This window comes from Candidozyma pseudohaemuli, assembly GCF_003013735.1.
Source record: "Candidozyma pseudohaemuli strain B12108 chromosome Unknown scaffold00018, whole genome shotgun sequence".
NCBI lineage: Eukaryota > Fungi > Ascomycota > Pichiomycetes > Serinales > Metschnikowiaceae > Candidozyma > Candidozyma pseudohaemuli.
This window is the reverse complement of record NW_020194452.1, coordinates 20,470-34,325: the sequence shown is the minus strand read 5'-3', so window position 1 is coordinate 34,325 and position 13,856 is coordinate 20,470. Positions and strand designations below refer to the sequence as shown.

The following is a 13,856-nucleotide window of genomic DNA, read 5'->3' as shown; positions in this document are numbered from 1 at the left end:
ACATTGGTAAAACCACAATGAGTGGAAATCTCAATCAGCAAAATATCCTGACGCCATTCTAAACCTTCGTTCATGGCATTGACCCCAAATTGACTTTCTACCTTCTCTAACAGCCACTTTTTGCACCCATTCCTCCCTTGGCCGAACAAAGCAATTGTAGTGCAGCTAGCCCATGTCTGGACCCGCCTCAACAAACATGATAGCACATTTCGATAAGCTTTAACTTCACAGCATCCTGAGAGGATTTTGAAAAACTATTTGAATTCCCTCCCCAGCATCCCTAAAAATAGTTGTCTGGCCATTATACACACACGTGACACAAACATTCCCCAGCGATACCTCCCGCGTTCAACAAACACTCTTGTAGCTCAAGTACCATGTCGTTTTCCGAGCGTTTTTGGTCCCATGACTACCATCTGGGCTATGAAACCCTTTTCAATGAACTTTACGAGGGGATTCGAGAGAACAATGACTTCATCCAAATGTTCACGAAGCGAATGGACGCTGAACACTCTTACGGTAGTCACTTGACGGGCTTGGACGTGTCTGTTAAGAGATCCAGTAAGAGACACACCGATAACGACTACGTGCTGACAATCAAGAATGGATACCAGAAGTTAACGGAGAATTTCGCCAAACAGGGCTCGCTCCATTTGGAAATTGCTGGAAATATCAAAGTGTTGGTGTTGGAGCCTTTTCTGAAGTGGTGCGCCGAACATGAACAGAGAGTGGATTACTCCGAGCTGACTATTCTGGAGAAGTACAAGTCCTTCAGAAGTGCTCGCAACAACTTGGAGAAGTTGCAGAAGAAGTACTTCAACAAGTGCAGAATGCTTGAGGAGTTCAAGTCTCACTACTCTGAGGAGGAGCTCGAGGAGCAGCTTGAGGAGGCGCAGAATGTCTCTTTCAGCGAGCTGTCTGTTCCTGAGGAGGAGGAAGAGGACGAAGAGCTGTACGTCTTTGACAACAAGATCTGTGATCGTAAAGATGCCAAGGTTGTGTTGTCCAGTATCCTTTCCAACATAGAGCTCAAGTCACACAAGGTGCCAATTTTGGGAACCTACCACAACGTGTCTACTGGAAGCAAGATTACCCAGTGGGTCTTGGACAACATGGAAGACTACAAGGGAAGTATTGATAGGGCCGAGCAATTTGGCCAGGACCTTCTCGACAATGGTTTCATCCGCCTCATTGGCTCCATGAGTGCCAATAAAAACTTCATCAACTCTTCCCAATTCTTCTACCAGTGGAAGCCTGTCGTTTTTGAGATCACCAAGCTTTCTGAATTTGACCTTTCGAAGAGCAGCAAGAGTGCAGAGTATGACCCCATCAGTGCCCTGAGCAGCCGTGCCAACCACTTTGCCGACTACTTTGATGATGTTAAGCAGGCTATGGGTGTGACCTCGATTGACTACAACGACAAGACTCAATACGCCAAGCTCGTGAAGGAAGTTGACTCGTTGGACTTGCAGTATTTCCAGACCACTAAGGAACTCGACAAGATCAGATGCTCCTTCGAAGAGATTGTCATGGACCACTTGACCTTCATGCACAAGTGTGAGCTTGACCGTATGAAGGCCATCAAGAAGGTGATGTTTGACTTTGTCTCGACGTTCTCTAACAGAGTCAGCTCCATGAAGCAGGTTTCCGAGGAAATGTTTGTTGTGGAAGAGACCATCAATCCAGTCAATGACCTCAAGTTCCTTATTGAAAACTACGCTACAGGCAAGTTTGATCCCAAGGTTACTCTCTACGACAACTACTACAATTCGAACATCAAACAGACCTTTGGTGTCGACCTCAACGTGAAGGCGAGATTGGACCGCAAGGCCGTCCCGCTCTTGGTCCAAGGAATTCTTTCCTGTCTTGACAGCGTCTACCCTGAACTCAAGGATGACGACGAGAGAACAAACTTGTGGACACACCCAGTCCACTTATCAAAGGTGCACAAGGTGCGTTTCCAGCTTAACGAGCTTAGTGACTTGACCGCCATTCAGAACGTCTTGAAGGCCACGGATCCAATCATCATTACCAATGTCTTCAAGCTTTATTTCCTCGAATTGCCTGACTCCATCATTCCCCACAGTTACTTCGACTTGATCAAGACGTTATACCTGAGTTACCCTGTTGGCAGCTCAGACGAGGATACCGATACTCCTAGGGTAAACGGCTTACAAAATACTCTTTCTGAGTTGCCAGTGAGTAATTTGGCCACGTTGGACGCCATTTTGACTCACTTCAACAGACTCGTGAACATCATTGGCTCAAAGAACAAGGACCTCGGGTTGAAATTGAGAGGCCGTCTCTGCAAGGAGTTCGGATCGCTTCTTTTAAGGCCCAAGGATGAGGAGGACGGCTTATCGGACTCGAGAATTTCGCATAGTGCAGCTACCGAGACGCTTCAGCAGCACTTCATAGAGGACTTGTTCCAGCACAAAGACACGATTTTTGGGGAATTGAGGAGAAGGAATTCCAACAAGAGCGTGCTGAGGGACGGGCCCAAGCTGAGCAGATCCGAGGAATTGACGCCCAAGGCCAGTGTTGTTGCATCGTCCAAGTCTCGTTTGGAGAGTCGATTGAAGAGGGCTGTCAGCAAGGCTTCTCACGAGAACGAAAAAGAAGAGGACAAGGAGAATGTGCTGGCAGATCCGACGGAGCCGCCCAAGACGCCCACAAAGTCCACGAGCGGATTGAAGCGGTCTACGTCACCAAACAAGAAGAAGCTCAATACATTGTTGACGGAGAAGAGCAGCAACGCGTCGAAGTCTAAGAAGAAGGAAAAGCTACAAAGAACACAATCTTCAGACTCGTCTGAGTTTGCCTCGGCCGCTCTGGAGACTGGGTCGGGCCGCCAGAGCCTTTCCAAGGACGAGGACGAAACGCCACCCATTGTGCCGCCCAAGACGCGGTCCCCCAAAAAGAACAGTGACGACGTGATTGTCGTCGAGTAAATCATCATTAGCATACCAATACACATACAAGCGGCAAAAATTAGCAATTGTAGATCCCCACGAGGCAAAAAAGTAGGTCCTATCCGGATTCGAACCGGAGTTGTTCGGATCAAAACCGAAAGTGATAACCACTACACTATAGGACCGTTACTGCCTGAAAGGGACCGCAGAAGGTATAGATCACGCAAAAAGCAGGCCCTAAATAGGCCAACCCAAAGTGCGTTCAAATTGACGGGAAAAGTGTTGGCAAGTAGGGTTGGTAAAAATCACCGGATTGGGCTATGGTCCGCGATTTTCGCAGCAACGGCCCCCATACAGGACGGCATTGTCTAGCGCCGATAAGAAAGGGTCTGAGGGGAACGAAATATCAGATGCAAAAACACAAAAAAAAAAAAAAAGCGAAAAGCCAACCCACGACAAAGACCCACTTGGCGCAGGCCTCCACACAAAAACCCCGAAATAGTGCAAGGGCGTCATTTGCAGCGCCAGGGAGCACGGCCCAAACAGGAAAAACTCCACTTCTCGGACTCCGGCGAGACCCTGCTGCATGGCTAATCGGCAACCAAACGTCACTTTGGGTGCAAAACCAGCCTCACCGCTCCATACACCACCCCCACAGAGGCAGCATTCCTATGCCCCTGGGCGTTGATGTATTGTCTGAGGCGGGGAGGACGAGGAGCAGGCGAGCAGTCGCACCGAGTTTAGTTAATACCCAGCTTCTCCTCACTATTGTCAGGCCCGGAGCATACAGGGCTGTTTGGCACCATGTCCAAGTACATATAAGCGAGGTGCTCGCGACCAGTGCGGGTGCATTTTGCAGCCACCAGCTCCGAGAAAGACTAAAAACAACCAACCCATTTACCCGAAGATGACCAAACCAGTAGTGCAGCCCGACCGTGTGTGGTCGATCGAAGGCGACCACGAGATTGCCTTCAAACAGGTGTACGCAATCTGCCTCAAGACGTTTGGCTACGACTTGGACGAGTACAACTATGAGCAGCTCATTGACCCCAAGACTTTTGTCTCGGGCAAAGCCTCCAACACCCTTCCTGACCTCGAGGCCGAGTCCGTCGTCAGCAAGTGTCCGCCTGTGCTGGAGAGAACCCGCAAGAACTTCAAGCACATGATGGGCAAGCTGGACCTCCACTCTGGCGAGTTTGACGAGAACATCAAGGTGGCCCAGAAGCACGTGTGGCCCAAGGTGGCCAAGTACAACCTCGGCCGCTTGCACCAGGAGTTCTTGATCACGCCTAGAAACGACTCGCCTGACAACGACATTCTCCGTTTTGTCCGTGCCCGTAAGTTCAAGGTCGAGGACACCATCAACATGGCCTTCAAGTGCTTGGAGTGGAAGAGCACCGAGTTCAAGGTGGAGCGCATCACCATCGACGGTGACCTCGGCATCCACCAGGACAAGAACCTCAAGCAGCTTTCCGAGGCCTTTGGCATGGGCAAGGTCTACCTCAGAGGTGTCGACAGAAACGGCGGTCCCATCACCGTGATTCGTGTCAGAAACCACTTTGGCAGCCAGTGCCCCCACAAGGACTTTGAGCGTTTCATTGTGCTTATGCTTGAGTGGGTCAGACTCTCTCTTAAGCCAATGTCGCTTGGCGGTGACGGTGCCAACATTCTCTTTGACTTGACCGGTATCTCGTTGAAGAACATTGACTTGGCTGCTGTCAAGTTCTTGGCCAAGGCCTTTGAGGCCAACTACCCCGAGTCCTTGACCGCCATTTGGATCCACAATGCCCCATGGGTCTTCTTCACTGTGTGGAAGTTGATCCGTGGCTGGTTGGACCCTGTGGTGGCCTCCAAGGTGCACTTCACCAACTCCGTGGAGGACTTGGAGAAGTTTGTGGACCGCAAGAACATTCCAGACTTTGTAGGCGGCGACGACACCTACAGACCCGAGTACACCCCTCCAACCGACGAGAACTCCGGCTTGAAGCCCAAGGACGAGCGTTTCGACGAGTTGGCTGAGCACCGTAAGCAGCTCTCCAAGGTGTTTATCGAGACCACGCTTGCGTGGATCAAGGCTGCCACCAAGGAGGAGCTGACCAAGTTCATGAACCTCAAGATCCAGCTTGGTGTCGAGTTGGCCAAGAACATGGCCGAGCTTGACGAGTATGTTCGTACCAGAGGCCAGTTTGACAGAAACGGCGCTCTCCAGATCACCCTTTAGATGTTCGCTGGCGGCTCTATATATTCAATTTATGACAATTTCAGCGTTGGTTGTAGGATGGGGATTTGGCGATTTTTGAGCAGACGCCAAAGCTTTTGGTCAATGACTATGATTGAAATTGTGTTTCTGTCAGCTTTGTATGGTCAAGGGCCTCGTTGTTCTTTCACTTTTTGCCATGGAATGTCCATCTAATGTTGAAGATGATATCGACAGAAAGCTCTTGCTAGATCAGGGAATCACCATTTGTGGAAGCTTAGGTACTTTTCAGGAACTCTCAGTGACGAAAACCTAGATTTCTTCAGCAGACAATTGAAAACTGGCTTTCAGTCTCCATCCACAAATCGTATGGGTACTTGAGGAGCTTACATTCAAAAAATACCAATATTCTGAGCCCGTTGGCGGCGAAATTGGATGACCAGTTTTCATGATAATTCGGACGGCAACCAGCTGCAGCTATACGACACCCATATCATACACCAAGATAGTGGGCTGGATGGTGGCTTTGATTGCAGCAATCGTGCAAATAGTTTATCCGTGATTCACCAGCCTTCGTTCCATAGCTTCCCTGGAACCCCTGGCAGCAATAGAAGTAGAAAAAGAAAGGCCAATGTTAGTAATAATGACCCCTGGTCCGTATATGCCTCTTTCAGTATTCGTGATTCCGTAGTTGCACCGCTTGCATACTTGATACTCCTGGAAGGACCCTGACTTCAGCACTGTAACACTTGTAGTCATGCAAACATTACGACACCGGGCTCAATTCCACCTTCGGCCTCGATTTCCACCTTTAGGGCTCATAATCCACCTGACCTCAGGCAATTATACCGTGAGACTCTACACTCGCCTATACCACCAGACACCCAAAATACCTCATACACCCCACCATTCCATCCCAGATCCACCCGTATTTCCCCAGATCCACCCGTTTTTCCAACCCCTATCTCCAAAACCCAAGCCCGTGGCAGGCGGAGTGTGGGCAGTGCTGAGGCATTTCAAAATTCAGGTGCCTCCCACACCCGTTTGTGACACATTTTAGCTTTTTCACTGCCTCCACTTGCTCTTCTCAACGGTGTAGCCGCACCGTACCCTTGCTGGCGGATGCGTTGGACCGCAGTTAGACTTTTCCGTGCACGGAGAAAGTGTGAAAACGAAACCCACCGAAAACAAAGACCCGTCAGCGTTTCGCTGGATCCTTTCGAGAACTCCGCCTGGTGTGCTTAGCCGCGCTGCCTTAGCCGTTTGAAGCTAGCGCGAGGTTGACAGAATGGAGATCTCGAGGGGGGTGGAATGGTGAAAATTCCTGAATCTCCTTCACTGAAAGTCGTTTCTATTTGCTGCTAACACCCCCCAGTCTAGAAACATCGCTGCACCGGGTGCATAGATCTAGAGGGTTCCCCCGGAAACTCTAATGTGCTTCGGCTATGCGAATCAGGGTCGTTCCGTCCGGGTGCTTCGGGTATTCCGACTCTCGCGTGTGTTTCGCGGTCCAAGGCGCTGTGGGGCGTTTTCGGGGCTGAGTGTAAATCAAGAGGCCTAGTGGGCCTGGAAGGGGCTATCTTAATCTGTTTTTCGATGCCCTATGGCGTATCGGCGGTACACGGAAAATGTGTCAAAAACCGCAAGCCGCACATCAGCCACGGGAGATGCGGAGCCGCTGCAGTATACTCTGGAGCTGACTAACGTAGGGCTGACCGCTTATTTATAGGGCTGGCGGTTCCCGTTGCTCAGCCGTTTCTGTAGATTTTTTGCTGCTTTAGAAAAACACATTTTGCAATATGGGCTCCGAGGCCACCGAACAGGAGCTACGGCCCGAGTCGCTGGTGCCTGATACCACTGAGAAGCCTCACACAGAGACTGCCGAGGACCCTTCCTCGCCAAGATCCCAGGACAAGACGAAAAAAATAGCACAATCGGCTCTTCGGGTTTTGAGATCCATATGGCTCGCCTGCGGGCTCTGCTTTGCCTTCAACTCGGCGCTTTTCATTGTCGAGGTCATTGTCAGCCAGAGGTTTGGCCTGGTGTCTGCGGTGCCCTTCATGAGTGTCCTATTCACCATGATCGTTATTGTCATGGAGGTTCTCCGGAGACAGCAGCGTTTCCAGCGCTTGATCGCCCGAAAGGGCTCTTATCTCCAGGTGTGGTCGGTGTTCAAATACGTGATGGTGATTGTCTACTTGGGTCTCACCATCGGCTACATTGTCGTGCTCATAGCTGGAACGATCAAAAACCCGCTCAACCTCTCCAACGAGGATCTCCACCGCCTCAAGGTCGATTACACAGACCGCCTCACCATCGTCATCATGTCGGTGGTGGCCATGTTGCTCAACATCAACGTGCTAGTCCACGTCTGGGAGATCTCCAAGAAGGGCAAGGTCCAGTACTTGATCGTGTTGGCCTGCCTTGTCAACTTCATCATCAGCGTGGCCGAAATCAAAATCTCCTCAAATGCCAATAACGATACCATCTGGCAGAGCAACGACGACGAGGAATTCTCCTTGCCCATGCTATACATCTACACCGAGTCCTTCTCTCTCTGTGGATCCCTCATCGGACTCGCTGTCGGCGCTATAGTCAACGAGAAAAACAGACTCTCGGATACCGTGGGCCAGTTTCTCTTTCTTCACGACGGCTTCATGCTTGTCTTGGCCATTTTGAGCTTGGTCACCGCCATCGACTCCATTGTTCGTCAGCACGTCAGGGGTTACCTGGTCCCCACAAGTTTGAACGTCTTCTACTTCTACACATTTGTCTTGTGCCTTCTTCTCATATCCTGCTCCCGCTACTTGAGATCCAGACGTCCTCCATCCTACGAAATCGAAACCCTCGACCTTTCCCGCCTCACAGACGCCCAAAAGTCCGCCTATGCAAAGCTCATTACTTACAATACCAGTGCAAATAAGGGTGTTTCGGGCGAGTCTGTCATCTCCATGATGGAGGCCTACAGCAACAGTGAACTCGACAACATGCATTGCAAGGTCTTGAGAGTGTACAAGTCGGAAAAGATAAAGCAAAAGGAGAGAGCCCAGTACGAGGCTGGTCTTGCGGATTACGACGTGTGGGATGTGGTGGACCGTGAAACCACCATTTTTGATGAAGAGGCCACTTTGAATGAGGAACCCATCTTCAAACCAGCACAGCCAATGTCAAAGAACAAAAGAAAAAAGCTCGCAAAGAAAGCCGCTGCTGGAAAAGCGGACTACCCATTGGAGTGCCCAACAGAGCAAGACATCAGAGAACAGGCCAAGTTCCACACCGACTTGATGGCTACTGAGGCCCTTGTTCTCCTCACCACAATCGAATCCTACGATATCACTGCCACCTTAACAGGAAAATTGGGGCAGTTTTTGCATAGGAACTTTGGAGGCGCCTCGAAGAACAAGTTTCTTTGTTTGCGCATAGGCCTCCTTGGTTTCCACTGGCCTTTCATGAGATCCACATTCTACTGTAGAAGCACCGACAAACCAGTTGCCAGGGCTGCAGCTGTGATGCACGCTTTGGGTAAATGGAACAAAAGTCTCCCTTCTGCTTCGAGATGTGGTGTCATGATTGACCCTACCATCACCAACACCCCTGCTGAGCAGGCAATTCGTCTTGGTGGTTGGTACGATATCAACCTTCCTGCTTCGCATATCATCAACATGAAGCCTTACAAGGGTAAGTCTGCTGTGGACTTCTTCAAGGCCGTCAAGTACAGAAACCAAGACGGAGAGTTCAAGCGCTCGAACGGTGAAGTCATCGAAGTGAAGGAACCAAAAGATCTGGATTGTCAGACCATCATTGATCTTTGGGAAAAAATCGCCGAAGGAAGATCTGAAGGCGGATACACGGCCACATTAGCAGCACCAGACAAAACCTTCATCAAGCTGATGCTATCTACAGCCAATAAGTCCGGCTACAGATCGCTTCTTTTCCTCAAAGTCGGTGATGATGTGATCGCCTCTTGCATTTTGTTCCGTCTTGGAGATACCATTACTTCGGATATCCAGGGCTTGGACCACGAGTTGGCCAGACCAATGAAGGGATACTTTGTGATGATGCAAGAAACCATCGCCATTGCATTGAAGGAGGGCAAAGACTTTGTCGATTTCGGCCCCACCACCGAAAAGGCAAAGCTCAGCATAGGCTGTAAATCGGTTCCCTTGACCGGTGCCTTGTTCACCAACTTCCCTCTTTTGTCCTGGGCTGTGTCCATAGCAGCAGCTCACGTCAAGGTGTAATCTGTATTTATTAGCATATTATGACATAGTTCAACGAGTTTAATGGGTATAAGTAATAGATAGATACTTATTCTCTGCTTTCAGGATCCTTCACCTCAATATCCTTCTCTGGATTACTGTCTCTCAATCCCGCTTTCATTTTCCTCTCTTCAAGTGGAATAGGAACACCGTCATCGTCCTCCACAGCGTTGTTGGTTTCACCCAAATAGTAGCTCCTCTGTAGGTAAGCTGCAGCAAGACGAATAGCCTGTAAACTGACCGCAATTGGATAAAAATAGAAGTTCACTTCTCTGTATGCCTGGATTCCTGCTTGCCTCACAGCAGAAGTAAATTCGTATCCTTCAAGATTGGTGATATTGTTGAAGTAGCCTCTTATCTCCTCGTTGGTGACGTTACTTGGCATGTGTGCTCTTAAGGAGGCCTCCATTTGTCCTTGCCATATAGCCGTCGAAATGGTAGATCCTATCGAGCTTCCGATGTTGGAAGCCAAGGACATGATGGAGATGGAAATTGCCATATCTCTGTGAGGAACCGAAGCCTGCAAAGAGACGTTACAAGCTGGAACAGTGAAACCTCCTCCCATACCCGAAAGAATGGACGACCATACCAAAATAACGGTATTGTCACTTGCTAACCTTCCATCGATCATGATACCCGAGCCGATTATCTCCATGACAATTCCGAAGTACTGGTAGATCTTGAAGCTATGTGTGACTCTCATGAGAGCTCCAGATACCACACCAAATACGCATAGAGCCATTGTCAAAGTGTTGTTATAGTAGGTCCATTCTTGGTTACTCCAGTCCTTCACAATCCACACATACGACGACAAGTACGTGAGTGGAACCATACCGGCAAGTTGGAAAAAGAAGGTGATAACGATCGATCCGACAAGAGTTCGGTTCACACATCTCCTAGGTAAGATTGGAAATGGAGCCCAAACAAACTCGTAAACAAAAAAGGAGATAAGAAGGACTCCGCCCACAACAAGCATAGCGATCAAACTTGGATTTCTCCATTGGTTTTCAGCATTTCTGTAGAGCGAGAAGGGCAACAAAATCAAGGCGAATGCAAAGCCCAACAAAAGCAAGCCCAAGATGTCAACCTCCACCAAGACCCTCCAGACGAGCTTTTTCCAGTTCTTCCTAAAAATGATATCCTTGTCTGGGCCTTTCTCGCTTACATCAAGACTCTTTTGAGCCTTGTTCTCGTAGTAGAACATGATCGTCGTAGCAGGAGCAAGAACCACGGGCACAATGATACAAAACATTCCGTAACCCCATCTCCAGCCTGTGGGTCCCAAATCCGACACAATGTGGCCGGCGTACCATGTGTTGATGATGTATGGGGTACTCAAGGTGGAAGTTGCAAGAGCTCTCCATTTCAAAGATGTCATATCGGCCACAATGATCAGACTCAAAAACTCTACGCCAGACTCGCCAGCAGCCGACAAGGCCGACCCGACAATATAAGCTGAGATCGTGGTACTTGAAGCAACGATTATGTAACCGAGGACGTAAAAGATCAAGGAGATCAAGTAGGTGGCTGGACGTGAGACGATATTGGCTGTTCTTGCCCAAACGGGTTTGGAAATAGCTGTAATAAGCTGGACAGCTACAGAAAGGGCACCTAGGCCCATGGAGTGCTGCTCAAAATCAGAAGTAGCCCAGGGTCTCAAGTTACTGGTAACAGACCAGTCCAACGAAATAGCCCACGAACACAAAAGCACAGAAACACCCAAGATGATTCTCATTCTGAGCCCGTTCTCATGAGAATACAACAACTTTTTGAGCGCCTCCACCCGGTAGACTCCTCTATCCGTGATGACCTCCGCATTTGCATCCACTCGGTTGGCGATGATTTCTTCAACAACCTGGTCCTGGCCTCCTCCAACCACCTTGACATCATTAGCCGAATCGTATCTCTCGCTGGAGTAAATTTCAGAAGATTCACTCCTGCTGTCATGGCTCTGTCGAGCATTTCTCTCATTCTCTGTAGTCATTCTGGACAATAGCTTAATGATTCTACGACAGGAACCAGCCTAAATATATAGGCTACCAAGCCGAGTGTCGGCCAGGAACAAGGGCCCAAGGCGGACGACAAGTGGTGATCGTGAGACGAAAGCCCATTTTGGCATTTGTCTAGGGAGTTTCCAAGAATCTCATAATGCAGCGGACATGTGCCAAGGCGTATCTATAGCATCTGCCAACGGCTGAATGGACTGAGCCACACGAGCCGTTTGGTGTTTGAGGTTTAATATTTGAAGTAACTGATTTATTTTTTGAATTGTTGGTGTCGAATAGAGTTGCAGAGGACTTGGCTGCGAAATCACGACGGTACTAGTGTTACTATTTGACATATCACGATCTCGCTAAGCTTTTTTCACCGAACAACACGAGCATTGTTTTGAAGACACAAGGCCGAGAGAAGCGCCGGCTCCTGCTTTGCCGTGCTTCAAACATTCAAAAGATTGTAACTATGCGGGGCTGTTGGAGAAAGGGATAGTCAACAAGAGAAATTACTGGTATGGCTGTAGCTCAACGCTCGTTACCGTAGGCTCCTTCGTCCAATCGTCATGTCTTTCTATTTCCTATGCCTGGGGAATGTTCTCGATTTTCACCTTTCCGCTCTCGATCCACTTGGGATCAACCAAAGTATCCCTATACTGACAGGCGACCTTGAACGCTGTCTTGATTGTACCGTCACTGACTCCCACCTTTACACCGATCTTCGCCGGTGTAGTCTGGGCATCAAAAAGCAAGCTGGCGAAGTAGATGACGGTGGCTGCCACTGTCGTAGGCGATCTTCCGGCTAGAATACCCTCTTCGGAGCACTTGCGAGCAATTGCTTCGGCCGCATTGGAAACGTCCATGTTTAAACCCAAATTGGAGCAATATCTTCTGATCCAGACGTCTGAAGACGTCAGCATAGCCTGCTCGCTGTCCTTGATGAAAGAGTAAGCGTTTGGATCGGCGTGACTCTTCTCCCTCAAAATCAGCATGACTATCTTGAATACCTTACCTGTAGTTTTGATGGGCACATTTGTGAGCGCCCAAATCTCCTTGAGAGATCTTGATAGCTTGGCCAGCTTGCAGCCCATGTAGATAGCTGCAGCCATGATTGACTCCTGCGACTTTCCTTTCAACACCTTCTCCTCGTATACTAGCTTGTAAACCTCCTTGGCACTGTCTACGACAATCTTGGGTAGTTGGATGGCATCACACATTTGTGAGATTTTCGTAAACGCCGTCAACAAGGCATTGTCTTTCTTGTCCACTAAGGATCTAGCCTGGGCTCTGCTGAGATCCCTTCCGGCCCTGAAATTCTCGGGAGCGTAGGAAATCATCGTGGAGAGGTTTTCTGTATCCAATAAAGGGTTTCCGGCATCACCGACACGGCTAGGATCATCACCGTTTTGATCGTCGTTACTGAAGGTTCTCCACTCCGATCTCGTATCAACCACACGATCACTAAGAACAAAGCCACAGTCACCACAGACAATGTCGCCTTCACTGAACCTTTCTATTAGGTTAGGGGGATACGCTTGGCAGTCTGGGCACATGAGCGTGACATTCAAGTTTGGGCCCTTGAAGTCATCATCTTGCTTTGGTGCCTGGGAGTCCATGTTTGGCCGGTATTAGGGGATGGGAGGATTATGTGAAGAATAAGTGAGCAAGCATGAAATGGAAGATACCTGGGGGGACCAACTCCTTTTCTTGAGACGCTAATCCTGAGATAGCATTGAGATATCTGTAGTCATGTTGTATGTTTGTGCCGCGCACGACCATTGGGGAAGCCCAGCCCAGGCTTTTAAAGGCCAATAGCAATTGGAAGCTTTGTGGAAATTTTATGGCATCTAGCTTCGTTAGACAAAACTGATTCTTTTGAGACTTCAAGAATTGCCTCAGATTTTGTCAAGCAGTATCAGGTGTTATGTAATACGAGAAGCGAATTCTCAATAAAATGAATGGATAAATAGCTTAGAGCGGTTGAGGATTCAAAAGAAAATTAAACTTTTGATAGATTTCAAACGCTTCTTGCGCCGTGATTAATCTTTTGTGCAAACCCAAGAAGTGGCAGACAGTTCGTTATTACTAACCTTCTGAGGCTTGACACAATGTGCAGCTTCGTTGTTGAAGAGCTACTTTGCCGAGTTATTATACCGTTATGGGGGTCTTTATGCAATGGTTGGCTTACGGCTGCCATCTATGTGCGGCTCGCCAGTATAAATGTCACATCTCAATCGAGGCTCAAAAGCTTAATCTCGATGAATCGACATGTTTCGGATACCATAGGCCTTTTTTGCACTATGCAATTTTTTTCTTTCACAAAAAAGGGTACTGTTTCCAAAAGGTCTTGAAAAGAAAATCTTGTGACAATTTGTGGGCTTGGTTCGCTTAGAGTGGGACTCCAGCATGCATTACTATATAGCCACATCTGGATTCGGATGCATCTTGCACATTTCCGTTGTTGCAAGAGTGCCGTGCGGTAGTCAAAAACTTCGAA

At 48.8% G+C, this 13,856-nt stretch overlaps 5 protein-coding genes and 1 non-coding gene across 6 annotated transcripts; 3 read left to right on the top strand and 3 right to left on the bottom strand.

The window, feature by feature from the left end:
• Nucleotides 1–377: 377 nt before the first annotated feature.
• C7M61_004785 (uncharacterized protein) lies at nt 378–2,951 on the top strand (the record flags this gene model as incomplete). Its single annotated transcript, XM_024860101.1, has 1 exon — nt 378–2,951. The coding sequence occupies one exon, from the start codon at nt 378–380 to the stop codon at nt 2,949–2,951; it is 2,574 nt and encodes an 857-aa protein (XP_024711658.1).
• Nucleotides 2,952–3,025: 74 nt separating this feature from the next.
• On the bottom strand, nt 3,026–3,097 carry C7M61_004784. The gene has a single exon. It is a non-coding gene; the product is annotated as a tRNA-Gln (tRNA).
• A 722-nt stretch (nt 3,098–3,819) lies between these two features.
• On the top strand, nt 3,820–5,133 carry C7M61_004783 (CRAL-TRIO domain-containing protein; the record flags this gene model as incomplete). The annotated part of the gene is made up of 1 exon (XM_024860100.1): nt 3,820–5,133. One exon carries the CDS (start codon nt 3,820–3,822, stop codon nt 5,131–5,133), a length of 1,314 nt encoding a protein of 437 aa, XP_024711657.1.
• Nucleotides 5,134–6,908: 1,775 nt separating this feature from the next.
• C7M61_004782 (uncharacterized protein) lies at nt 6,909–9,350 on the top strand (the record flags this gene model as incomplete). The annotated part of the gene is made up of 1 exon (XM_024860099.1): nt 6,909–9,350. One exon carries the CDS (start codon nt 6,909–6,911, stop codon nt 9,348–9,350), a length of 2,442 nt encoding a protein of 813 aa, XP_024711656.1.
• A 67-nt stretch (nt 9,351–9,417) lies between these two features.
• C7M61_004781 (uncharacterized protein) lies at nt 9,418–11,352 on the bottom strand (the record flags this gene model as incomplete). The annotated part of the gene is made up of 1 exon (XM_024860098.1): nt 9,418–11,352. One exon carries the CDS (start codon nt 11,350–11,352, stop codon nt 9,418–9,420), a length of 1,935 nt encoding a protein of 644 aa, XP_024711655.1.
• Nucleotides 11,353–11,940: 588 nt separating this feature from the next.
• SUA71 (transcription factor TFIIB) lies at nt 11,941–12,975 on the bottom strand (the record flags this gene model as incomplete). Its single annotated transcript, XM_024860097.1, has 1 exon — nt 11,941–12,975. One exon carries the CDS (start codon nt 12,973–12,975, stop codon nt 11,941–11,943), a length of 1,035 nt encoding a protein of 344 aa, XP_024711654.1.
• Between the last annotated feature and the right edge of the window lie 881 nt (nt 12,976–13,856).